Source organism: Vigna angularis, chromosome 2 (genome assembly GCF_016808095.1).
Source record: "Vigna angularis cultivar LongXiaoDou No.4 chromosome 2, ASM1680809v1, whole genome shotgun sequence".
NCBI lineage: Eukaryota > Viridiplantae > Streptophyta > Magnoliopsida > Fabales > Fabaceae > Vigna > Vigna angularis.
Window position 1 is genome coordinate 12,062,762 of NC_068971.1, and position 26,469 is coordinate 12,089,230.

At 33.1% G+C, this 26,469-nt stretch overlaps 2 protein-coding genes and 1 long non-coding RNA gene across 3 annotated transcripts; 1 reads left to right on the forward strand and 2 right to left on the reverse strand.

Annotated features, from left to right (window-relative positions):
• Positions 1 to 1,806: 1,806 nt before the first annotated feature.
• On the reverse strand, positions 1,807 to 2,704 carry LOC108328715 (uncharacterized). Its single transcript, XR_001832135.1, has 2 exons — positions 2,287 to 2,704; positions 1,807 to 2,074 (listed from the first exon to the last, which is right to left on the reverse strand). It is a non-coding gene; the product is annotated as an uncharacterized LOC108328715 (long non-coding RNA).
• Positions 2,705 to 5,841: 3,137 nt separating this feature from the next.
• LOC108328342 (RING-H2 finger protein ATL74) lies at positions 5,842 to 7,238 on the reverse strand. Its single transcript, XM_017562201.2, has one exon. The coding sequence runs from the start codon at positions 6,597 to 6,599 to the stop codon at positions 6,063 to 6,065; it is 537 nt and encodes a 178-aa protein (XP_017417690.1). The 5' UTR covers positions 6,600 to 7,238; the 3' UTR covers positions 5,842 to 6,062.
• A 16,639-nt stretch (positions 7,239 to 23,877) lies between these two features.
• LOC108327278 (dirigent protein 25) lies at positions 23,878 to 24,646 on the forward strand. The gene has a single exon (XM_017560999.2). It carries the CDS (start codon positions 23,911 to 23,913, stop codon positions 24,583 to 24,585), a length of 675 nt encoding a protein of 224 aa, XP_017416488.1. The 5' UTR covers positions 23,878 to 23,910; the 3' UTR covers positions 24,586 to 24,646.
• The last annotated feature ends 1,823 nt before the right edge of the window (positions 24,647 to 26,469 follow it).

Below are 26,469 nucleotides of genomic sequence, written 5' to 3' on the forward strand. Positions count from 1 at the left end.
TGCACGTTAGTCCTTTTTTAGGTTTAATACGTATTTTGGTCCCTCTTTTCGTAGGGTCTGTTCAAATTGGTCCTACTTTTTTTCAAAAGTTCCCTATTTTGATCCCTATTTTGATCCCTCTTAGTGAACTTTTCGTATTTTGGTGAGTTGTACATTTTTCGTTGAGGTGAACTTTTGAGGGATCAAAATGTACAGCTCACCAAAATACGAAAAGTTCACTAAGAGGGATCAAAATAGGGATCAAAATAGGGAACTTTTGAAAAAAAGTAGGACCAATTTGAACAGACCCTACGAAAAGAGGGACCAAAATACGTATTAAACCTAAAAAAGGACTAACGTGCATCGTTTTTGCGAAAAGTGGGATCTTAGTGAACTTTTGAAAAAAAGTAGGACCAATTTGAACAGACCCTACGAAAAGAGGGACCAAAATACGTATTAAACCTTTATAAAACTATTTAACTAATATTCTAAGATATCGGTAAACAAAACTCAATAATATAATATTAACATTCTTGATAGCATATTTGGATAAATATATTAACAATTTATTCTCTTAATATATTATTTTTCAACATACACCTCATCATCAGCTTCGTATATAAATCTCGCTAACAACTTAAATTCAATTATTTCTACTAAAACAACACATGAAAACCTATTGATAAATATTGAACATGAAACAAATAATTTAATTATATATATATATATATATATATATAAAGAAGGTTGATCAAAGAAAAAAGATAAATGAAAAAAATAGTAAAAATAAATATTGTAAAAAAATAATAAAATTAGAATATATACAATAAATATGTAAACATTTGATTTGTTATCTTTCTGAAAAAGAAAAGGAAAAGAATACCTTTATTATGACCATGGAATTATTTACTTTTTCATTATAAATTATTTTTATAAAAAAATGAATTTTACGCTGAAAATTCAGTCAAATCAATAAAAAACACAAACTATAACTACTGCGTGATGTGATTTACCACGTCAAACGTCCTTTCTAAAAGAGATTCCATGCTATGAACATACACTGTTCACCTAAATAAAACAAAATAATTACATGGAATTTGGATCCTCTGCAGCTGAAATTCTCTTCCCTGAAAAATCATAGCATTCATGAAAAAAATTTCAACTTTCACTTGTTATTTCAATAATCTAATAAATTTATTAACATATTAACTCTCTTACTATGAAACGAAATTTTCAATAAACTAACAATTATAACCCACAAACACTTATGTAGCAGTATCAGCAAAGCTTGGGAAGCTGCACAAACACAGTTTCACACAGATTAGTGCTGATAAAATGGAAGATGCAGATACAGTAAAAATCTGTGGGAAAAGAAAAGTGACTCAACCTTGAAAATATTAATGGAAGCAGATATGATCTATTCACTAAAATGAACTGAATTGACATTAAAAATAAATCACATTCATGAAAAATGAGAAAGTATCACATAAGTGGAAGAAGTTTTAGATAATTTAAATATTCTTCTCTTCTTTACTTTCTTATATGTCTTTTAAAGATAAAACAAGATAAAACTGTAAGAGACAAACCTTAAAACAGACAATACTTCGAATTCGAATGGTAACTGCATGGACTTTGTATCAAAACAAAATATATTTGAGAGAGCACAAGATTACATAGGTTTAGAATGAACAGATACACCAAGCACAATACATGCCTTAAAAGCTTGAAATTGCAAGGAAAAGAGATAGTTTGAATTCCATATTCTGTAAAAAGAACATCATATCTGTTAAGGCAACCTTAAAAGCTTCCTCATGAACACGAAACATATCTACCAGAGATTAACCATTTTATTCCATGACCTTGCCATGTACTCCCAATAACAATAATTACAATCAAAATTAAAAAACAAGTAATAAAATATCGTTCCCACCACCACTAAGAATGCTACTAAATTCACTATCTTCATTTTCCAGAACAGAAGCAACAAATACCACACAGAACCAAGCATCAACACTCCCCTCTCACCACTCTTGCTGATAGATCCAGCCACACATGCTAGAATCCCCATAACCCAAAAGCCAACACGATGTAGGTCCTGCAAGCATAGCGAACTCAACAGAATTAGTCCTAATCCTTATCACGAGGTAGTGAAATTGAAAAGAAAAATTCAACCTTGCTATCAATATAGATTAGTGTTTAGGCATGTACTAATTCAGCCATAAAATTAGAGTTTAACCATAAAGATTGTCTTTTATATATTTTACTTTGTAATATCAGTACACGATCTCTAATAGTGTATTAATATACCTGATAAGTTACACGATTAACCTTTGGATATGAAACATTTGATTCCTTCTTTCCGGGCAATCTGGGTCGAAGTTTGTGGACAATTTTCATGAATTTGGTAGCGAAGAATCCTGGTCGGTGTGGTGGTTGTGTGGGGTGTGAAGCGAATTTTAAGGCGAATTTAGGAAACTTGAGGAGAATGGAGAGGCGGAAGAAGGAGAAATTCCAAGTGGGTTTGGAAGTTGCAGCGGCGAATCTGAATCAGAAGTTGAAGTTGTTGGCTTTGGCAGTGACTTGGAGTCTCCATGATTGTTGCTGCTGTTGTTGTCTCTCTGATAGCATTCCCAACCACAGTGGAAAGAAAGTACTGTAACAGAGAAACAGTAGCCCTATGTTTGGTTTCCAAGGAGCCGTTGGTGGCTTTCAGGTTTCAAATGAGTGAGGAATTAGGATTACAAGGAATAAATGATTTTTTTTTGGCACTCGGATAATTTTAAGTTACATTCCATAATTTTGACACGAGTATTTTATTTTTTAAAGTGATGTTTAAATTATTTATTTTGAAAATGTTTTAAAACAAGTTTTTGAAAGTTTTGGAATAAAATTTTCAGAACAGAATTTTTAGAATAGAATTTCTGAAACAAAATGTTTTAAACAATTTTAATAGAACATATATAAAATACATTTTATAATAAGCTTTCTTAGAATAAAATTTTCAAAACACATTTTTCAGAATATAATTTATACAATTTATAACGAGTTTCTCGTAACGAATGTTTCGAAATAAAATTTTCAAAACATTTGAAATGCTTCATGGAGTAAATGAGATTTTTCTGCAGTGACTGAGAAAAAATATTTTAATTTTTTTTTGTTAACGAAGGGGTGAAGTTAGTAATAATAAGGGTGGTGGAAGAAAAACCTTGAATGAAAAAATTAAAATATTCTATCACGAGACATTGCGGTTTATTTTTGCTCAACATGTTTTTACATTTGAATATATATATATATATATATATATATATATATATATATATATATATATATATATATATCTTATGATGGACCAAAAACCATAAATTTTTTTTTCTATGCTACCTAAAAGAGAAACAACATAGAAATTAAAACACATGGCTTTATAGGATAATTTTGATGACATGATTGGGAGACATGAATAATGAATTAGTGGCTTTGAGAATGGTGGTATATGTAAGCTAGAAAAAGTGAAGTAGGGAATGGTTTACAAATTTTGGTTTTATACCTTTACTTTATATTTGTTTCTATTTTTATAACACGTCAACCATTATAATGAATACAATATTCTCTTTGCATTTTGCATTTCCTGAGTGTTCAAACTAAAAAAAAAGAGAATTAAAATTAATTCATTAACTCAATAAACTAAAAAAAAAAACATTTATAAGTTTTGTTTGTTCTCTATTTTAAATTAGTATAAGATCTTTAGATATAGGGAGCTAATATTTTATTGAATAGGTTTAAAGTATTAGGTTGATGCAAACTTAGGTGGGCATGAGAAAAGAGTTGGGTGAAGTAAATTGACATATAGTAGGAAATAATTGCAAGGTGGAAGTGTTGATATGATACCTAATATGGCTAGTTTATGGGTAAATGTATGACACTTCCATGTGCATTCCACAATCCAACACGACATTTACTAACACCCAAGGTTTTGTTTATTCACCAATTCATGTTTTTATATCCATCCTATCCAATCGGATCCAAATATTTCAATAAAGATTATCCATTTTCACACTACACTCTTTTCTTGCAAATATGATTTTTTTCACTTCCAAGCACCAATTAAATACTATTTTATTCTTAATTTTTCCTCAATTTATGATTTCCAACATTCTAGAGACACATTTATCTACGGCACTTTGACTATGTTAATATTAATTTAAGAAATAACTTGTCCGAAAACTCCAAGCAAAAAACCATACTGAGATATCATGAAGTTGGCCCCAGCAAAGATAACATGTAGCGACATCATTTTGGTTCACGTGATAGCTATGTATAGCTAAATTGAAAATTGCTACTTCAATTCATTTTCAATGCAATCTTCTAGCTACTAGTACTTTATAATTGCTATGTAAATGTCTGGAATTATAAGTAAATTATTTTAAATAAATTTATCAATTGTTGGGTATAAGAGATATTTAGTTTATGTAAATAAATAGTTTTAAATATGAAATTTATTTTGATTAAATATATGGGTCCAATTCGAGTTTTATAAACTTAACTATCAGAGGGTAGCTATTACTCGATTTTATGCTAGTTATAGTAAAAATGTAAATTTTAGATAAGGAAAAGGAGTAACACTAAGTAAATGTTGTTTTATCTTAAAATAATTCTTACTTAACTATTACATGATTTCCTCCTGCTTTTTCTTTGTCATTTAACAGTTTTGTTCACTTGAATTAAACTAATACATTTGAACATAATTCAAGACATTATTGGTTATATGAGTAATCAAATTATGGATAAGATTTAAGAAAAATATTTTATTTAGATAAGTTAAACTTAAATAATAAAGTTTTCTTTTCCAAACAAATTAATTAAACTTAAAGGTTGTTTTTTTCATTTTCTCGAATCAAACTTAAATTATACTCCATCCTTATTCATTAATTCCCACTCCTAACTAGAACCATTTTGTATTGTCTTACACTAAATAAAGTCAGAATAATTTTCGTAAAAATAGTACCTTCAAACCAACTAATAATCTTAAACACAAATTTTATTTGAATTTTTAGATTGATCTATGTACAAATTGTGTTTATGAAGTTTTTTTTTAACAGATTAAGTCTTTCTATTTGATTAAAATTAAAAGTTGATAATTTTATTAGTTTCCTTCTGTCTAAAACGCTAAAGTTATCTTTTTCTATTGAAATGTTTGTGATGATTTTAGAATATAAAATGATTTTAAGAGTTAAAAAATTAAATATTTAGAAAATTTTGAAAAAATGAAGAATTTTATAGGGTGTATGATTTAGGCAGGGTAGATTTTTTAAATATTTAATTTTGGATAAAAGTTGATGTTTTGATTAAAATAGTTCAATCCACCCAAGTTAGAAGATTTTTAGGGAAGGGAAATGAGAATTTGAAGGATTTATAAGAACATCGATTTTTTCTTTTTGCATAGTTCTTGAAAATACACAAAATTAGTAAAAACAATTTATAGATGAAAATCATTCATAAACCAAACTATAAGGAAAAAAGCAATAACTAAGACCAAAACCTGTCTACAAGTAACCCTAAAAAGAAGAAAAAGAACATTGATATGAAGACTAATAGTCTTACTCTTGCATATATCTTCTTCCATTTCATTTTTGGAACACCTTCTAAAGCCCTTCATGAAAGACTCTTTATTCATCTTTATTCAACTCCTTTCTATTGATCCACACAACTAATGCACTCTAAATAGCTTTAATTTATAAAACTTGGTGTATAAACTCTTCAAATCCAACACTAGATCAACCCTAATAATTACTCAAATGACTTTAGCATATAATCTATCAATGGCATAGTAGTGCTCACGAATAAAATAAAAAACCACTAAGATTATGCACATTTTCAAGATTTGTTTTTTTGTATCCAATCCAACGTACTAGTATACACAGCACAAACATTAACATATGTTTTAATTTTAAAAAATAAATAAAAATAAACGTGTGTAAGGATGATCACTTCAAATTTATTAATAACCAACTAATATCTACTCTAACAACTAACATTAAATTTCTCAACCTCCATTCACCAAAACTTTTTCACGATATTATTGTCTTTCAACTCGGCGGCTCCACCAACACCACGACGTCGCTCCTACGGCGGGACCCACTTTCCGGCGCTGCGGGTTTCTCGAGGAGGGAGTGGCGGCAGTTGGGACAGGAGGAGTGGGAGAGGAGCCACGTGTCAATGCAGTGCACGTGGAATCCGTGGTTGCACTTGGGCAGCATTCGAACCCTGTCCCCTTTCTCGAACTCCCCGAGGCATATGGGGCACTCTGTCGCCGGGATAGTCTCGCCGGAGGCACCATACACCGCCACCGGGATGCGGCTGAGCTCACGCCGCTTCAGCCCGGTTCCGGCAAGGCGGGCCGCCGCCTGCTCCTCCGTCTCGTCGCCGAAGCGCCGCCCGCACCGCAGCGCACACCGCGCGATGGAGTTCAGCCCCAGCGCGCATATCAGAGCGCACAGTAGAGCCGCCAGAATGATCACCATGTTGGTGTCGAAGTTGGCGTCGCTGATGAACGTGTCGCGCGTGTTGTTGCCGTACGACGGTGGCATGCTCAGCTCCGTGTCCAGAAACCGCCGCTGCGTCATGATTGATCGATGGCTCACCCCGAACAGAAAAAAAATCAACCGGGTCTCTTCAATTTTGTGAAAAGTTTTAGACTTTGTGCTGAAATCTTGATGGGGTTGTGTGGGGGTGGGTGATTTTTGGGTTATGTGTGTGAGGATTGGGAATAGTGAAGGACACGGAAGAAGGGGCTGAATTGGAGAATCCCTAGCTTTTTCTTTTGGGGTGATGGGATAAGGAAAATGAAAGGGTGAAATTTTGTTTTGGTGGTTGTTATCTGAACTGGGGACCGTTTTGCTGCCTGATTCCCAGCTCAACTCTTTCCACAGAGATGCATGGTCCTTATGAAACACAACAAAAGCAAAGTGCAAAACAGGTTCCAGATTGCAGAGAACATTGGACTATACACTCTTTTTTACCTATAATTTCACGTTTATATATATAGCTCCTATTCTAGCCATGTACTTTTGGTTTCACAAATATGAATCTGCCACAAGACTACATATGCTAGCAACAATTTTTGTCTGGCTAATTAACACAACTACATACTCAAACTAAGACTAACGGTTAAATTAGTACAAGTTTTTACATTTATGACATACATAATGAACAGGTAGGAGTTGCCCTGAGAGAATATATGATGGAAGTTTTAATCTTTTGTATTGGGATGAATTTGTGGTGCATAAAGGGCAATTTATAGGAAGTGGGGCATGGTGAGTTGTTGGACTTAAAAGGAATCAAAAGCTGAAGGCTGGGTTGTCAGAGACACAGAGCAATTAACTCACGTATGGAAATGAGAATCTGTGAGTAATTTAAGGATACAGTGGGGTCTGGTAGTCACAGGTGGTTAATTTACAAACCTAATTACGATTAAACCTGTGTAGAATAATACTAAGAAGTTTGGTAGCGAATCCAAAGCAATCCCTTTAATCTTACGGTTAAACTTGGGTGAATCTGTAGTGTTGGGTATGGACCAATGCAAAATGAGGTAGTCCCAAAATTTGAGTGTGACTTTCATTCGTTATAGTAGTGGAAATTTCGTTGCCAGTGTGTGATTTGGCTGTGGTTTGCTTTTGACATCAGACATAGCAGATGAGAATCAAATTAGAGAAAAAGATACAAAAAGGAAAGGAGAAAAAAAAAAGCACAACGTTCAAAATATCTCTCTGTCTACCTTCAATAACCCTCTTCGCAGTTTGCAGCAGCTACCTTATCATAGCCTGCACCAAACTGTGGTATTTTGTTGCACCTTTTGACGTCGATTTCTGATGGGACACCACATAGTAAAATGTATTTTCTATCCTACAAAAACAACATTAAGGGTGTGTTCTTTTGGTATGATTTGTGGGTGATGATTTGGGGGAGATGATTTGAATGGATTTGAGTGGATTTGAGGGTAATTTTTTAGTTGTTTTTTTGAGTGGATTTGTGGGTAATTGAGAGTGGATTTGGAAGTAAAATTTATGAGAATTAGTGTAGAATTTGATTGATGTGATAGATTTTAAAAATTAGTTTAATTGGTAGAAAATGAAGATGACCAAATTGCCCCTAGTTATAAAAGTATTATAAAATGTAATTTTGTAATGTTATATTTAATTGTAAATATGTTTATGAATAGGAACAAATAATTATTAATTGTTTAAATTAATGTTTAAAAATTATATGAGTTATAATTTAGTTAAATGAATATATTTTTAAATGTAAATTTAAATTGTAATATAATTTAGTATACCATGATGTGAATTTGTAAGTCATTGAAGTGAGAATGATTAATATTAATCAAACAACCACAATTAAGTAGCAAGTTATAATATTACATGAACTAAAAATAAATGCAAAATAATCGACATACAAATATAAGTCACATACAAAGAAACTTATATATATTAAAGTCATGTAATACATATACGGAAATATAATGAACTTAATCATCTAAATGGTGAAGAATTGAGTTCACATTTTGATTGAGGTGAGCAAATTGGCGGTTCATGTCTAGGGAAAGGTTTGCCAAGTTATCTTCAATACGTTGAACCCGCACCTACATTTGTTCCATACCCTGCATTCTGTTTCTCAAGTCTTGTACTCCTTCCCACATTTGAGTGATCATGTTAGCATTAGATAGAGGTGGAGGAGGCTGCATAGTGTGGTGATGAGGGTCTGCTTGGTCTTCTTCTTGATAATCATCCAGATCGTGTTGCCAAACACCGTTGACATTAATAATTTTCATCCTCTTCAAAGAATTGATAGAAAAGTGATGTCGGGACCCTATATGAGTGCAAGCATCGGCATCGACGTGAACTCCACAATATTGCATGATATGTGTGATAAGGACACCGTATGGGAGGGGTGTGTCACTGGCCTTGCATTTAACCATATGCTGCATGATGTGATGAGGCCAATTGATTGCTATATTATTTTTAAGCACCCATATCATAAAAATATCTTCATGCAATAACCTAGCAAAATTCCCTGGTCGTGGAGTCAACATATGCACAATAATATAATGCAGAAGCCTATCATTGATATTCAAACAACCAACCGTTAAAACACCTTGACCACCCTGCAAATCTGGTATGATCATAGTAGCTAATGCCATGTCGCGGTCATATGGAAAGTCATGTGGGATATTTGAATAACACAATTTCGGACCGTCGTACTTCAAGTTCACTACATTCAACCAATCAGCAGGTTTGAATCTAATTTTTCTCTTGTTTACCTCACTGAGCATATATCCATTTGATGATATCTTCAGATTGGAATAAAATACCTTGATTAAATCCGGATAGTAGGGTCCCTGTAATGTAAGAAATTGCCTCAACCCTTGAAATAGAAGATGCTGCTGGAAAAATAACCCTGAACCGGTAAATGAGTCAAAATTCATTATCTTGGGAGGAACTATAGTCCTTGTACAGTATTCAGCTGCATAGTTTTCCATTTGATGACTGTGTGTGAAAAAATGACGCTGATCTAATTGCTCCTCTACAGATGGTCTTAGAAGGGGTGCATCTTCTGCCTCAGTGAGAGTTTGTTTACCCTTACGACTTTTTCTTGGCCTTTTTGTTGATGATGAGGCCATCTGATAATTTCTTCAACAAATCATTTCATTAAAATAAGAAAGTACATCATAAGATATTACTTATATTTAATATTAACAATGCAGAACAAAACATAAGAACAAATGTCATACATCGTATACATTAACAGAACTACAAAATGACATCTACCATACAAATATAAACATTCATAACTAAATTACTGATACACAATTTCATTTAATACTAATAGAAGTAAGTCTGATATGAAGTACGCTAAAAGTCACCGCCCGATATCATTTTACATAATTTATTCCACCGCTTATGTGGTGGCAGTCCCATCAACCTCTTTGTACATGTGGGGTTTCCACATAAGAAATCATAACATTGGTCCAATAAATTCTCGTCAGCAATGTTCATAGAAGTCAACATTTCATAAATGTCCGCCTCTGTATATGTGTAATTCGGGTTGCGACGGAGTATTTTATTTCTATCTTCCATTGCTGACACTTGACGCACGGCTGCATCAGAGATGACACCAAAATGAACATTTGATGAGCTTAAGACATTTGCAAACCCATCCAGACTAGTCGTCAACTTATCAAATTGAGAATCAATACAATCGACCATGGGTGCCTTCCTTTTCGAACCACGTGACGATGAAGTGCCACCAGATGGGACGGAAGGCACAGATTGAGTCTGTCCCGGACTATATTCATCAACAGATGGAGGAGGCGATGGTGGAGTTGGGTCTCTATACCGATTCCAATCAGGCTGTTCTGGAATGTACTCAACATTTTCATTCAAATCAACAGTGACGCGAGGCCCAACACGTTGCCGACGTGCTTGACGTGCAGTCCGAACACCACTTCCAGTAGCTCGATCAGCTGCCCATAGCTCGACCATCAAATCGTAGTGTTTTATACTATTAACTCTCCACTTTGCCGCCGTTGGCCTCGACTGAAACAACAAATAAAACAAACACATTGTTTCATATCATGTATAATTGACAGTGAGAATATGTGAGAATATAGATAAATACCTGAATCAAGTCCATCCACACTTCGTCCTCAGCATTAAAGGTCATACTAACCGGGTTCCACGCAAATCCACTCAACCCAGAGAACAGGTCATGCACCTCGCGCCATTTATCTTTCAATACTTTCTGACGATTTTTTACATTATTTTTGGTAATTGCGACATACCCACAGCTATGAAGATGATCAACTATATTACTATAAGCTTGGGATGTCCAGCTGCCGTCAACCCTATTACCGATTCGTGATTCCTCAATCATACAGTGAAGAAGTCGTGCCTCTGTCCACTTCATAAACTCTCTAGTTGGACCAGAGGACTCAATGGCGATTGTCTTACCTCTGCTCATTTAAAACCTAATTCATAAAAAAAGTGGTCAAAGGTTAACTTTAAACATCGTTAATATTATGTTTTTGTCATACCCATAACATGAAATAGTCAATCTAAATACAACAATAATATAATACAATAACTACGAGTTTTGATAATCTCGCCACATATGATCTGCTATAGAATCCCTAATACTACTTCCAATCCTATGGTCCTCTTCTCTAACTTGAGATGATGAAACATTATGGTCATCCCTTTCATTCAACTCATGATCAACTTCATCAAGCAATGCTTCATCGTTGTCCACGCCACGAAGGAAGTTGTGTAAGATACAACAAGCTAATATAATGTCTGTCATTGTCTCCAATCCATAGTGCGGTTCAGTGCCACTTGCAATGATAGGGAATCGTTTCTTCAAAACACCAAAGGTTCTTTCGATGACATTTCGCAAGGATGAATGTCTATGATTAAACAACTCCCTTGCATTTTGTGGTCCTCTACGTGTATATTCTTTAAGGTGATATCTGACGCCTCTATATGGAGTCAAAATTGTGCTTTTCAACATAAATCCAGCATCACCGAGGTAGTATTTTTCTACAATGTTTCCCACAAACAGATAATTAGTCACTGCTAAATAAAATCTTCAACATCGCAATGTACACACTGACCTTGGGGAATAACCAACGGATCATCTCTTTCAAGAGCATTTTTTAAAATTCTTGAATCAGATGCAGTGCCTTCCCACCCAGCAAGAACATATGTGAATTTCATGTCAAAATCACATGCAGCAAAGACATTTTGAGTTGGCCAATCTTTTCTTCCTCGAAATCTGACAGCTTCACGACTTGGCACCTTTACACGTACATAAGTACCGTCTACGGCCCCTAAACAATCCTAATAATAAAAATAAGAAGTGATCATAAACCAAAAATCATTGTTATCATACTTTCATCAAAGAACGTCTACAAATATGTTCATATGCGTACCTTAAAGTACGGGTAAAATCGATTGTTGTTGAAGACATATGGATGCACCTCACTTCCTGAGGGTTGGATTAGAAATTCCGATTCCAAAGTCAAGATAGCATCCAAGACATTGTGAAAGTGTCTGCTAACCGTCGAACCAGAACGATGGAAAAAAAATGCCACACTTCGATTCTTAACATTATGGCCAATTATATGAAGAAATTGAGCAACTTGTTGCTCCACTGTTGAACGAATGGCGTCCTTAACTAACCCCATTGATCTTAGTCTCTCGCATAGCTTAATAAATGCCTCTGGTCCCATCCTAATGATGTCACGACACCGAACCGTATGCACAAGATATGACATTAATTGCTCTCTACGACGGTCTCTGTCTGGTAGGTAATTGCTTACACTACTGGAATCACTAGAGTACATATTCAAGATACTCAACGCGTGTGCAACAATGCATAACATTGTTACTGCAGCCAATGAAGTGGTAATTTGTAATTGTTGACGTATCAATGCGATAATGTTGAAGTCTACACCGACCACATCATCATCTATATCTTCACGGTCCAAATATGAGAAATCTAATTCTCCTTCCATCTATATTAACTTAACAACATACATACTCATTAACCACTTTATACAAACATAAAACTAAATTAGAACTACATAATTAAATTCACATACTCATGTCCTCATATCCTATTTAACAATATTCTACCATTCATAACTTAATTAACCAACATACATTACATTTATTAACTAAACCAACCACATTCAACCATATTAATATAATAAAGTGATTTCAAACATACCTCTTGAAGAAACTTATTAAGCTTTCAAGCAAGTGTTTCAGCAAAAATTAAGACTTCACCCAAGATTCAATTTGCACTCACACCAAGATCGGAATAAGTTACTGGCTTCAATTCTGATGAAATGAATGACACTTCCAAAACAAACCTGTGCAAATAAGAACATCAATATCTTATATCATTTGTAAAAACAACCCCATAAAACATCATATAAATATGTACCTTTTGCTCACTCTACCCAGTGAATGAACAGAGCAACTTAGTAAGCTTAAGGACGTAACGGTCAAAAGGTATGTTTAATACACTTGCATATATATATGGTCCTCTAAGATGGATCGCCTCTCAGCATAGATGTAAAATCTTCATCATAAGCAATTTTTCTATTATTTGAGTACTGTGAAATTGGTTATCAGTAACCAGTGTTCCTTGTCAATATTGAAGTTCAGTAAGAAGATCAATCTACATTCAAAAGACTTTGGTCCAAAACACTTTCGTCCACAGATTGAAAATTACAGTGAATAATATAATTGCAACACGGACGGCTGAATTTGTCAAGCCAATCTGCACAATTTATTACAGAACACATCAATAAACAAGCATGAAAATGTTAAAACGGTGTGCATTAAAACTGGACACATAAATAAAGGTGTTTCTTCTCGTACCTGATAAATGCTATGGACCTCCCTAGCTTACCAGCAGCTTTGGAATGCACCTCTCAGCTTCAAAACATGAACCTGCAACACACAGAAATGGTTAGCATCTTGCTTAAATTTCAACTGCACCTCACTGTCAGGCTTATCCTGAATTTGTTAGTGAAAAAACTACGCTCGTAAATCCTTCCCACCACCGTCGTCCTCCTCCTCTCCACCTCCATCCCCATGCAGATCTTCTTCTCCATGCAAGACATCACCCTCCCCTCCCGCATCCCCTTCTTCATGTTTACGGTAAGTCCTTGTGTGCCTCGAAGGGTAGTGGTACCAAACCACCCTCCATCATGTGCTGTGTTCTCTACAACCCCAACGCTGCCAGCGCTTCCATGCATCAACCTTAACACACAACACCTAACCAAGGATGGAGCAAGGCATGCACCTATGTTTATGGAAACTAACTTCACACACCACAACCTGCCCAAAAGGATGAACTCATGCACACCACGCCTGGAACACGAGCGCCTGTAAAAAAATTCTGGACGACCTCTAACCGGTTACAATATTCTGTAACCGATTAAGCCTTGAACAAAAATTTCCACTGTAACCGGTTATGGGTCCTGTAATCGGATATGCGCATGGACAACGATAACCGGTTACGGTGTGTTGTAACCGAGTACGCCTGCAAGCTCTCCAACCCAATACCCTCTTCTTCTTCCACCGAGGTACAGCCGTGATGAATCTAATTTCTTCAAGCACTGCTTCGACGTTCGATCACCTTCATCCACTCTGTCATCATCATCAACAACGTTCGTCGTCCTCCTGCCTTCGTCCTCAACTTCGTCACCATGGTTGTACCTGCAACAACCACATCAACACGGAAAGAAAGTATACCTCTCCTCCACAACTGGTTACTCTTTGCAAGAAGTTCAGCACACACACTCCCACAATGGTCGTCTTCAAAGTTCGGTCCTCTTCAAAGTTCGCTGTGTCACCCAAGTCAAGTAATCCACCAAGCACGACCTTCTTAATGGTGAAGATGCTTATTCTTTTGAAACTCAAACATGTTTCCAGCAAGCAATGGCAGAGATTCTCTCCTTTGCAGTTGATGGCAGCGAATGGTTTAGTCAAACAGTCACTCAAACACGGAATCTCGACACTGTATTGGGCTGCAAAAGCATTTACCAAATTAAACAAGTGGTAGGCAACATACAGTCAAAACTGCTCATCACATGGGCACCCAGTCCACTTTACTCTTCAAACCACAGTAGTGCTTTCTCGTGAAACCACAGTGTACCATTTTTAATTTATCAAGAAGCGTTGGAATCGGTTACTAATGCTTCAGAATCGAATAACTTCTAACGTTCGCTGATGTATGGAAGTGCTGGGAAAAGCTGCTATGTCGTACAGGGTATATGCGTCTTTGTATCCTAAATCATCGCAAATCCTCTCACCTTTACGAGATGAGCTGCACAGTAGAATCCCGCAAATCAGCGGTAATCCGTCTCCTCAAATCCGCGCATATCCACTTAAACGAACGACCTTTCATTTCGAAATCCGTCCGCACTAATTAGCGTCAACAGTGTCATCCCTCCAAAGGAACACAGCGTAAAATCTCCACGTATCCCTCTCTATAAAAATTAATTACATCCTCGTTTTAGGGAAAAATTAATTACTTTTACTTTTACTAGTTCGTGCTTGAAGCGAAACAACTGTAATTTTCTAATGGGTTAACTCAAAAACAGTAATTATATTAACATGATTAAAATAAAAGTATATTTACTTTTATATTCCCAAGATTGACACAATATTAGTAATTTGTATATGAATCAACAGACTTTTGTCTATTAAAGTGCTTGATTTTTTTATTAACATTATAAGGTGTAAGTTTGATTTTAAATATAAAAGAAATTGGTAAATTTTTGTAAAAAAGGTTAAAACTTGAGAGAGACCTGCGGAATAATTGGTATTAGAAAAATTAAGTAAAAATCGTTCAACTTGTCGATGGATCCAAATTTTATAATTATACACATCGAATTCTTTTTGTCTATTTGCATAAATTATTTAAATTTTTTCTTTTTTAGATTCAGAAGAAATAAGAGGCAACAAGAAATGGAGTTGATCACAGAATAAGAGGTTATAAATAATAAAACGTTGCATAAATTGAATTGAATTATATACATCGATATGTATGCCAAAAAAAGACGTAATGCGTGGCATGTCGGATCAGGATTGCATTGCAGAAGGTGGACCCTCAAAATCAAGCTATCAAATTTATGGCAGCATTTACGATGGAATTTTCGTGGCAGCATTACTGTCACAAGTGAAAAATTAACTTAATTATTGGGAGAGTTTAATTAATTGTTTCATTTATTCAGTACCTAATCTTACTTGTTCGAAGTCAATCAGTCTAATTAATAAGGCTACTTATTTAGCATTCCACGAGTTAATCTAAGCACCACAATTGGCCATGGTCAGAGCATGGAATATTGGCGAGAGTTCCCGCTCAAGTAAACATAGCCACTAACAAAACTAACATTAATATCACCATAAGAGAAGGAATTAGTCTAGTCATTGTTATTGTTGTTGCATCCCTTTCTTTTGACAATAATTTATATTTGTATGCTTCGTGTATATAATTAGGCTTCAATCGTGAACAAAAAAACATCGTTAACATAACTTTTTTTTAATGTTAGTTTGCCAAAAAGTCGACTTAAAAAATAAACATTATATTAAATTAAAATTTAAGAAAATTCTTTACATTAGTTATATTTGATCAAATTTGTTTTGATGTATATTTAACTATAATTGATGTTGAAAACTCTTTTCATGTTTATTTTCTTTTCTATATACCAACATGTTTTTTCGACATCTTCTTTGCCATATAATTATACCACAATATATGTTGATACTATACAATTGTTTATGCAACACATTCCACAATCTCATTATTATTTCGCATTATTTAGGATGTGTTTTTGTAAGGATTAATTTGAAGGAGTTTTTTTCTTGCAAGGATTAATTTTTCAATAACTGAAATTTGGTGTTAATGGTAGATTAATCTTTTAAGATGATTTTCTTCGTCATGTAAGCCCTCCATCTGAGTTGAAGACATATAACACAAAATCAAAATAAAAATCGTTAAGACATCTTTCAAAATTCTTGAATCAAATTTTGTCACTTTCCATCCGACCAACATGTATGTGAATTTCATATCACACTCACAAAGACACTTTGAGTTAGTCAGTCCTTCCTTCCTCGATAGTTGAAAGCCTAAGATCTTGGAACCTTTACTCGAACATGAGTTCCATCCATGACCCCTAGACAATCCTAATTCAAACAAATTAAAAGTGTAAATGAAAATTGTTTCATTCATGTACTTTGCAAAAATAGAAATAAAATTATGGTCATTGTTACCTTAAAGTATGAGTAAAATCAACTATTGTTGAGGACATGTTGATATACCTCTATCGTCGTCGATTGAATTAAAAACTCTGACTCCAAAGTTAAAATTGCATCCAACACACTATGAAAATGTTTGCTTACAGTCGACCCATAATGATAGAGGAAAAGTGACACACTATGATTCTTCACATTGTGTCCAACGATGTGTAGAAATTTAGCAACTTGTTCCTCCAATATGTACTATACGACATCCTTCACTAACCCAATTGCCCTTACTAGCTAACATAGGTCAATAAATGTCTTTGATCCCATCTGAATATTGTCATGACATCGATTTGTATGCACTAGGTAAGACATTAATTACTCTCTATAACGCTTTCTCTCTAGGACAAAATCTTAAACACTATTTCTTGAACTTAAATATATATTCAATATATTCATGCATAACATTGTTAGTACGATCACTATTGTGCACAATTGTAATTGTCGGTGTAAGTGTGTAACTATATTAAAGTTGACATCAATAACATCATCTACTACATCTTCAACATGGAAAATGACACATCTAATTCCTCTTCCATCTAAATTACATATAAAAAAAAAATATAAGTATGTTACTTATAAATAAAGAAGAAGTCATAAATATAGATTTTTTATACGAGAATAAAATTAGATAAATTTCTTATCAAACTGATTCAAATTTTTTAATAAATAAAATACTTAGAACAGATATTTACAATATTTTCAAATTTTTTCTCACTCATACTACACAACGTACATACTTAGAACTTAAATATATATTCAATATACTTAGAACAGATATTTACAATATTTACAATATTTCATTAAAAAAAAATATAATTTCAGATTAATACATTATTTGTGACATACAATGCATAAAACTTGTATATCGTACCTTTATAAGAAGTCTACATAAGTTTAAAAACCAAATTGATCAATAACTCATATTACATCATGAAACCAAAGCCACATAACACCTCCTTTCAGGATATATCACCTACAACAAAATGTGGGGGTTTTAATGAGATTCAAATCAAAGTAATATGAAAATTTTTCATAAAGCAAAACACATGCCAACGTCATCACCTCCATGACGAGCACACAACACCAACTCCCCTAACTACACACCACAAAAAAAACCCACCCAAAATGAACCATTGAACCACCTCTAATGGTTAATGCCGAAGTCATCTCCACCATCGATCACCATGACATCACCTCCACCATCAATCACTGTGACATTACCTCCACTAATGACCACTACACGTCTTCGTCGCTCAACCCTTGAAACACCTCCTTGAACCACTCCATTACTTATTGCAACACAAAGCAAAATTTTGAGAACTTTCAAAACCATTGGAACTAGTTCCAACCACAAAAAAACTGATTCCCAAAACTGATTCCATGTCCTTCAACCACTCAAGAACCAGTTAAAACAAAAGAATCAGTTCCCCAAACACTACAAACTCCATGGTGGCATGCATCATGCCATTCATGAGGTCACACAAACTATGAACCATGAACCACAACCCAACCCCTGCTATGGGTTCTTGACCATGAACCATGTACAGTTGCCACACTCATCACATAACACATATCATCTTGGAACTTACCTAAAATGGTTTCGAGTAGAAACACACCACACTTTCTCTAGCATCGAGGACAAATGCACAACATAGCTTTCCTACCACTACTTAATCAATAAACTACACCTACCAACAATTTATTGACTCATTGAAGACATTCACCTATGCATGGTCAACAAAATTAAAAGATAAGTTATGAATGATCACCTCTGAACTCAGGAATCTCTCCCGTATAGTTGAAGAATCTCATGAGTGATTCTCCCTACACCTCACCAGTCTTGTCCTGCACCTCCCTATTTTTTATTATTCCAACTATGCCCCTGTCAGAACTTTACTTTCCTGTCGCATACACCCCTTTCTTCTCTCTTCTTGCATAGAGTGCTCCTCCCATCCTCCCCTCCTCCCTCACTTGTTGCTGTTTACATGCATTTTTGGACTGGATGAGTTGAAAGTCGATGCTGTGACCACACAAGTTGGAAGAGGAGTTGCAGAGCTCTCCGGAAGAAGGATTGTAGAGTTTTCCGCACTTAGAAGTGTGGTTGAGAAACAATTTGAAATGCGATCTAACCGCAATTGGAAGTGCGGTTCATATCGCGCCACAATTGGAAATGCGGTTGCCACACTTGGAAATGCGGTTTCACACTTTGTCGCAGCTTGAACTACGATCAAGCTTTTCCTTCTTTTTCATTTGCTTTATTATTGTTTTCTGAATTTGGAAGGCTAAAGCATTAGAATGCATCGAGGTGTGCTTTCTTCCGTGAATTCATTCTCAAAGCTGCTGGGACGAGATCTTCTTAGAGAAAGATTTAAAAACAACATATAACATATTATATAAATAGAAACATTTTATAAATTAAATTAAAAGTTAAAATAATTAACACTTAAAAAATGTATATAATAAATACAAAATAACAAAATCATTTAATAACAAAAAATTAACAAAAAAATGAGATTTAAAGTACACGCAAGAGTTACGTTACAATAGTACATAAATAAGGATTGTTGGTGTTTGAAAAATAATTAAATCATCATTACACTTTTTAGATTTTATTAAATGAAGGGTATAACTGTCAATTGGGATGTGCAGGTTGAAACAAGTGAGGTGTAGGGAGGAACACTCGAATCTCATAAGGGAACCTCGAGCACCTCAAACTACTCCAAAGAAATGTAGTAGCTTTGTGAAAATAACAATGTTGGACCATGTGATATATTTTGCAAAAAAACGAATTTATTTATGTAAAATAACTTATTTCATTCTTAAATCTTTTCAAATACCCGAAACTATATAATGGCTCCAATCTCCCAAATTTGCTCTCCCTATTACCTTTAAATATGTCCAAACAAACATAAATAAGATTGCAAATCCGCGCTTCATATTCTCTTTGAATATTAAATTCATGTAAAAGAACACAATGTTAGGGAGAATACCATGATGATTGTGCTATCATCGCCTCTTGGTTGATTTCTAAATCTCTCTAATGGTTAAACCATCACTTTTTGTACTTGAGAACACCTAAATAATAATGATATGATAAAGGTGATTTTTACATAATCAAAATTGTCTAACATGAAAAATATAGCACTTGCACCAGTTCCTCACTACATTGATATAAAAATGTCCACTCTTTATGTCTACGGTTATACATACGTAAAATGAATTATTTCTTGCATCACATTTAGTTTATATTAAAGTAAATTTTTCACCAGTACTATTAAAAGATAACATTTCTAATGATTGGTATGTTCAATGGTAGTAGTACACAATATTCAAATAAACCAACCATTACTAAGGTCAATGGTCAAATACTCCACTCATCTCTAAGACTTCCACTTAATGCACCTACTCAATCCTTTAGGCTGTGTTCGTTTTCAGGTATTGTACTGTTAACATGTATTTGTGATGACGGATAAACTGATTTCATGTTCGTTTGAAATGATTAGCGAGCGATTGAAAGCGAAGAAAAGCGAGATAAGTGAATTTTTCAATCTTTGATGATATGCGCGGATTTGAAATGATTCATGATCAAATGTCCATGTTACCCCATATTACCCCTGCTTTCATGGATTTAGCTGATATTCACCCAATCACAACTTATGAATGTCTCTAGCGGGAGCATCCAAGTAAGCAAGTGATGTAAGCCATGTGTGAAAATTGGAATTAGTCCCTCTTCAAAACTTTGACCTAATTTAGTTCCCAAACTTTAGAAATATGTGAATTTAGTCCTTTTAACTAAATTTTGTTAGGTTTATTTGATGTTTCAAGTGCGTTTCATGATAGTATTTGAGTTTTTTATACCGTTTGACACAATTTTGCTTCAATGTTAACTAAGAAATGCGTTCGAAACATCAAATAAAGTTAACAAAATTTGGTTAAAAGGACTAAATTCACACATTTCTAAAGTTTGGGGACTAAATTAGTCCAAAGTTTTGAAGAGAGACTAATTCCAACTTTCAGTGAAAGTTAAGGGATCAAAAACATATTTAACCCTATATAATATTAACAATTACAATTTTATATTAATTTTATTACTAAGGGTATTTTGGTAATCTTTAATTTCTACCAATTAAACTAATTTTTTAAATCTGTCACATCAATCAAATCCTACACTAATTCTCACAAACTTTACTTCTAAATCCACTCTCAATTACCCACAAATCCACTCAAAAAAACAACAAAAAATTACCCTCAAATCAACTCAAATCCATTCAAATCATCTCCCCCAAATCATCTCTCTCAAATCCCTACAAAAACAAAGCCTTAATTTTTTTATTGCACATTATTAATGTGTTTGAGTTCCTTGTTGTAGTTACCGAAGGCATTGGGAAATACTTGGTGCTAATGGCTATGTTGTAATTAAGATTGTTGACAAAGTAGGACCTAGTTCAAGAAAAGAAAAGGTGACAAGTTCAAAGTTTTTATTATTATTTGGGGTCTCTCCTCTAATAGGGTAAATAGATCGAGTCACTACAACAAATATTGTCGTATTTTACTTTTAGTAAATCCAAAAAATAACAATCTTAAAACACAATTTAATTACGTTAATTTTGTTTGAATTTCAATGATTAAGTTAATTGAATATTATTTGGTCTTTAATAATTGTCCTTTGTGTTTATTGAAAAATAATATTAATATGTAATTAACCTAACCTTGAAGGAACTTTCCCTTTTTATTTTAGAAATTTAAAATTCTGAGTGGTCCCTTTAAAGTAGATTGTGCATTAATGTTTTTTATTTAATAAAAATGTAACTGAAGAACAAATATGTATTCAATTGCCTTAATCATTACTACAGTACAAACAAAATTAGTGAAATTAAATTTTTTTATTAAAATTATGATTTTGTATTTTTATTATATTAAAAATGAAATATGTTATAGTTGTTATAATAACTGCGTAACCCCTCCCATAATAACAATCCACAAAATTGGTCATGTGTTCATAACCCTTTTAATAAGTGGGGTAGCTTTTGTGTCTCGTGGGTATGACGATGTTGCATAAAATATATTTTACTGTCATCTTCTATGATTTATTGAATATCCAAAACAACTTTTTGAGAAACGATAATTAAGAAAACACGAAATGTTCTCCATTCTCGTCATACAATTGACAAAAACAGAGCATATTACCTTCGTATATTGTAGTTTCATATTCCTCCTCATTATTTTTGGCAAAGTCCTAAATCTTATTACTTTATATATATTTCGATACAACATTAATATTAATAAGACCTAAGTCTAATCTATATTAACGTTATTTTTATTCAAAAACTTTAAAACAATGAATTAATTAATAAATTAATGAATTTTCATTTTTATATATTATTTTACTCTTTTATTTCTATCCAAAAGTAAAGTTTAGACTCACAGAATTTGGTTAATTATAACAATTCCTCTAAATTATAGAACAAAATTTTATGTTTATTTTCTTTCCAATATTTCTGGCCTGTATGGCATTAAGTTGATGGGTCTGCAGCTTCATGCAAAGGTGCATTGAAGGGAAATAGCAACAAGTTATAAAATTGATTTAGTAAATTTGAAAGATAGAAAAAAGATTGTAAATTGAATTCTCCTAATAAAATAGTCTGTCGAAAAAAAGAAAGATGATGATAACACATGGATACTATGATGGATGATGCTTTATGTCAGTTGTGTTGAAGCAGGTGGACCCTCAAAATCAAACAACCAAATTCATGTTCTGCAAAAGCGAATCTAACCCACTCCTTAGCTTTTTAATCTAGAGAGATGATATCACATATCTGCCCATTTGAAAAAAATATTTTTCTTCATCAATCATCTATGCACTTTACACGTCTCTGCTTTGATTTCACGATGGTGCTGTTGGATATAACTAAAACCACCAAAAACCTTTGGCTTTATGTAACTTAAATGCACTCACTCATACACAACTTTTCACTATAATATAACCGTTATTTTTCTTCTCTTATTTTCTTTTTATCTTTAAAACCTGTGTTCACTTAAACACATTCTATTGTTCATATGAGTTTGTGAGCGATGAAATAAAATGATAAAACTGTTTACTTTTGTCGATTTGTAATGACGAAATTGAGAAGATTCGTGAGATACTTACTTTTTGTACCACTCGCAAAACTGAAAAAATTTACGATGAATTGAAGATAAATGTCATTTTTATGTAGTAACAAGACAACTTTTCATTGTTTAGGTTGTGTGTATGGGATAAAGATAAAGGTATAAGATAGAACAACTTTTTATCTAGTTTATATTGAAGTGATAATATTTTTTATTAACATTATAACTTATATATTTCTTTATTTTAAATAATTAATTAGAAGTAGAAAAAGTTTATTAAAGAAAAATTTAAACCCCGGAGTGAGAGGTGGGGAATAATTGGTATTTGTGAAATTCGATAAATATAGTTCAACTTGTTAAATAAATCCAAAATTTATAATTATGCACATAATTTTTTTTTGTCTATTTGTATAAATTTTTTAAAAGTTTTTTTTTTATTAGAGGAACCACTCCAATTGAAGTTTTCAGCATTCAGAAATGAGAGATAACAACATGTGGAGTTGGTCCACGACATGGCAAGTGACAAACGATGAAACGTCACACTGAGAGAGATTTTCATGAAACGACCTAATGCTTAGTATGTAGAATCTGTCACTCAATGATCAAATTTATGGCACCATGGCAACACTATTAATATACTCATATTGATGTATTATTTTTTAAAATATATTTTAAATCGTCAAAATCAATTTCCATAAATATATTCACAAGAGATTGAATTAAAAATTCAGTAGAGAATCAAAATTCTACAATTACAAGTGAAAAATTAAATGTTGGATGAGTTTAATCCACTGTCTAATTTTGCTTGTTCTAAGTCAAACGATCTAACTACCACACTTAGTTGAAGCCTATATATATATATATATATATATATATATATATATATATATATATATATATGAATCAAGCATGAAAATGCAAAGTATTGTGAAAAGAAAGCTATGCAACAATGGGTAGACTAATTCCTTCTCTTGTGGTGGTATTCATGTTACTTTTGTTCATGAGTGAGTTTTGTTCAGCAAGAAGAACTCTTGCCAATATTCCATCCTCTAACCATAACCATGGCCATCAAAAGATAACATTTTTAATGAGGGATGTGCTGAATGGTAGTAGCACACAATATTCAGAGAAACCAACAAGTAGTAATGTGAGTGATAAAATACCCCAATCCACTCCAAAAATTCCAGTGAATAATGCACCTTCTCAAACCCTAGATCTGTCTGCTATTGGCTTCTCTTTTCCCACCAGAGCAACACTTGAAGAGCTGGAGTATGGATCAGTAACATCAATAGATGAGGAACTGGTTGAAAGTGATGGAAATGAACTGCAAAATGTTGGAAAAGCAGAAGGAGTGTATGTTGTTAGCTCTGAGGATGGAAGTAGCCACATGGTGGCTATCACAGCAAGTTTCTTGAAGAGTGGGTATGAGGATGGACTGAGACTTTTTGGAGTGCACAAGAGTGATGTGTTTGAGTCACATGTTGCTGTTATTGGAGGCACTGGGAAGTACTATGATGCTAATGGCTTTGCTGCAGTTAAGGTTGTCCACAGAGTAGGATCTAGTTCAAAAGATGGAAAAGTCACAAGTTCAAAGTTCCTCTTGTTTGATGTGTACCTTAGTTAATTATAAGCATCTATAAAGTGCATAACTGTTATGAAAATCAATGAAGGATATGTTTTCTCTAGTATTGAGATATAATACCACAAAATCTACTCGCAGAACATAGGTGAATTACTTTTTATGCTGTATAATCTATATCGTTATTTTGAAGGAAGACATATGGTTGCACTTTATGACTTTAGGGAATAGTACTAGGTTTCTGTATATAATTATTAACCAGTTAAAATTAAAACCTAGTTTTATGTCTTTTTCATGTGATATTATTTTTACTTAACGATCCCTAGTATACTTGACTAAAATGAAAATATCTGATTTTTTACTTGTTAAAAATATTAACTAAGTTTATTTATATCTATTATAATTAAATGAAATACATTTCCTTAATTGTTCTTAGTCATATTTATTGAGAATTATAATTAAATTCAAATATAAGAATATTTTTTTGAAATAATAACATTAAAGAAATAAAGTTATAAATTTGGTTAGCATTTCTTTATATTTAAACCGAGTATATGAACTATAATAAAAAATGCTGGTTGGAGGCTAACTTATTTGTCTAGAAGTAATATTTCTAACATGAATTACAAATGAAGTATTTTTTTTTATCTAACGCATTATCTATCAGATAAAATTTATTAAAATTTGTAGAATCATGAAATTTATTAATGGAGAACTGAAAATTTTTAAGATTTATAGCAACTTTTTTTTTTAGAAATAATTAAGAATATGATATATTTATGTCTGGATTTTTACTTGTAGTCTTTTAATTTAGTGTTTGTAATCAATTTAATCTACTTTCATTTAAAATATCCAATTTGATCTTTTCATATTTAAAAGTGATTCACTTTGGAAATTACTTCAACGTAAAAGGAAAATTAAAATATATTTTTTTTCAAACAGTCAATATATAATTTCTTTTTTTTAGCTGTTAACAAGTATAAACCTGCTGGTGATTTCAAAACTGTGAAAAACAAATTGTCATGGATATTGAGTTCTTCTCTTACTAAACATCCTCCTCTTCCTTCATCCTTGTGTCTCTCATAGCATTAGAAATTTTAAAAAGCTTAATAAGCTTAGCAATATAAACCCCAAAAGGTGCTAACTTAAAGATATGTTTGTAAACCTTGAAGTCATTTTGAGTAGTTGGTGATGTTGATGGATTTGATAACATCACGATTAGAATTGTTCAAGAATATCTTAATTAAACTGAATTGAATTAAATGAAAAATTAAGAATCCAAGTTTATAATGTTGTAAACATTGATTCTTTGCTGGTGTACTTGCATATTTTGTAAGTAAAACCAACTCCAATAAAGTGTTCTTGTATGCAAACGACCTAACACATTCATAGTATGACAGATAAGGTTTTAGGTCAGTTGTGTTGCAGATGGACCCTCAAAATCAAACCACCAAATTCATCTTCTGCTAAACCCACTTCATGTTTCTTTATCAATCAAATACACTTTACACGTCTCTGCTTTGATTAATGATGGTGCTGTTGGATATAACTGAAACCAACTAAAAGTTTTGGCTTTATGTTACTTAAATGCTGTCACTGGATACACAACTTTTCACTATGTATCAACTGAATAAAATACATGTATATATAAAAGTTACTTTTCTTCTGTTATTTTCTTTCTATCTTTAATGTTTACGTAAATTAACTCCGAATATGTTTCTTTAATAGCAAGACACCATTGAATAGTCTCACTTGACGTGTAGGCTCGCATGCATAGCTTCTCACTATTTCAATGTTCTCACTTTGGAACTCCAACATGGGTCTCTTCAGAATCTGGAAATCGATCTCTTTCCTCTCTTTCTCAGATGATGCTCCATTTTGAAGTTCTCGAACTGAAGCCTAAAATTTACAAATACTAAACATGAATTG

Bases quoted from the DNA above. Each gene is read 5' to 3' on its own strand.
- LOC108328342 (XM_017562201.2), bottom strand. From the start codon at position 6,599: ATGACGCAGCGGCGGTTTCTGGACACGGAGCTGAGCATGCCACCGTCG.
- LOC108327278 (XM_017560999.2), top strand. From the start codon at position 23,911: ATGGGTAGACTAATTCCTTCTCTTGTGGTGGTATTCATGTTACTTTTG.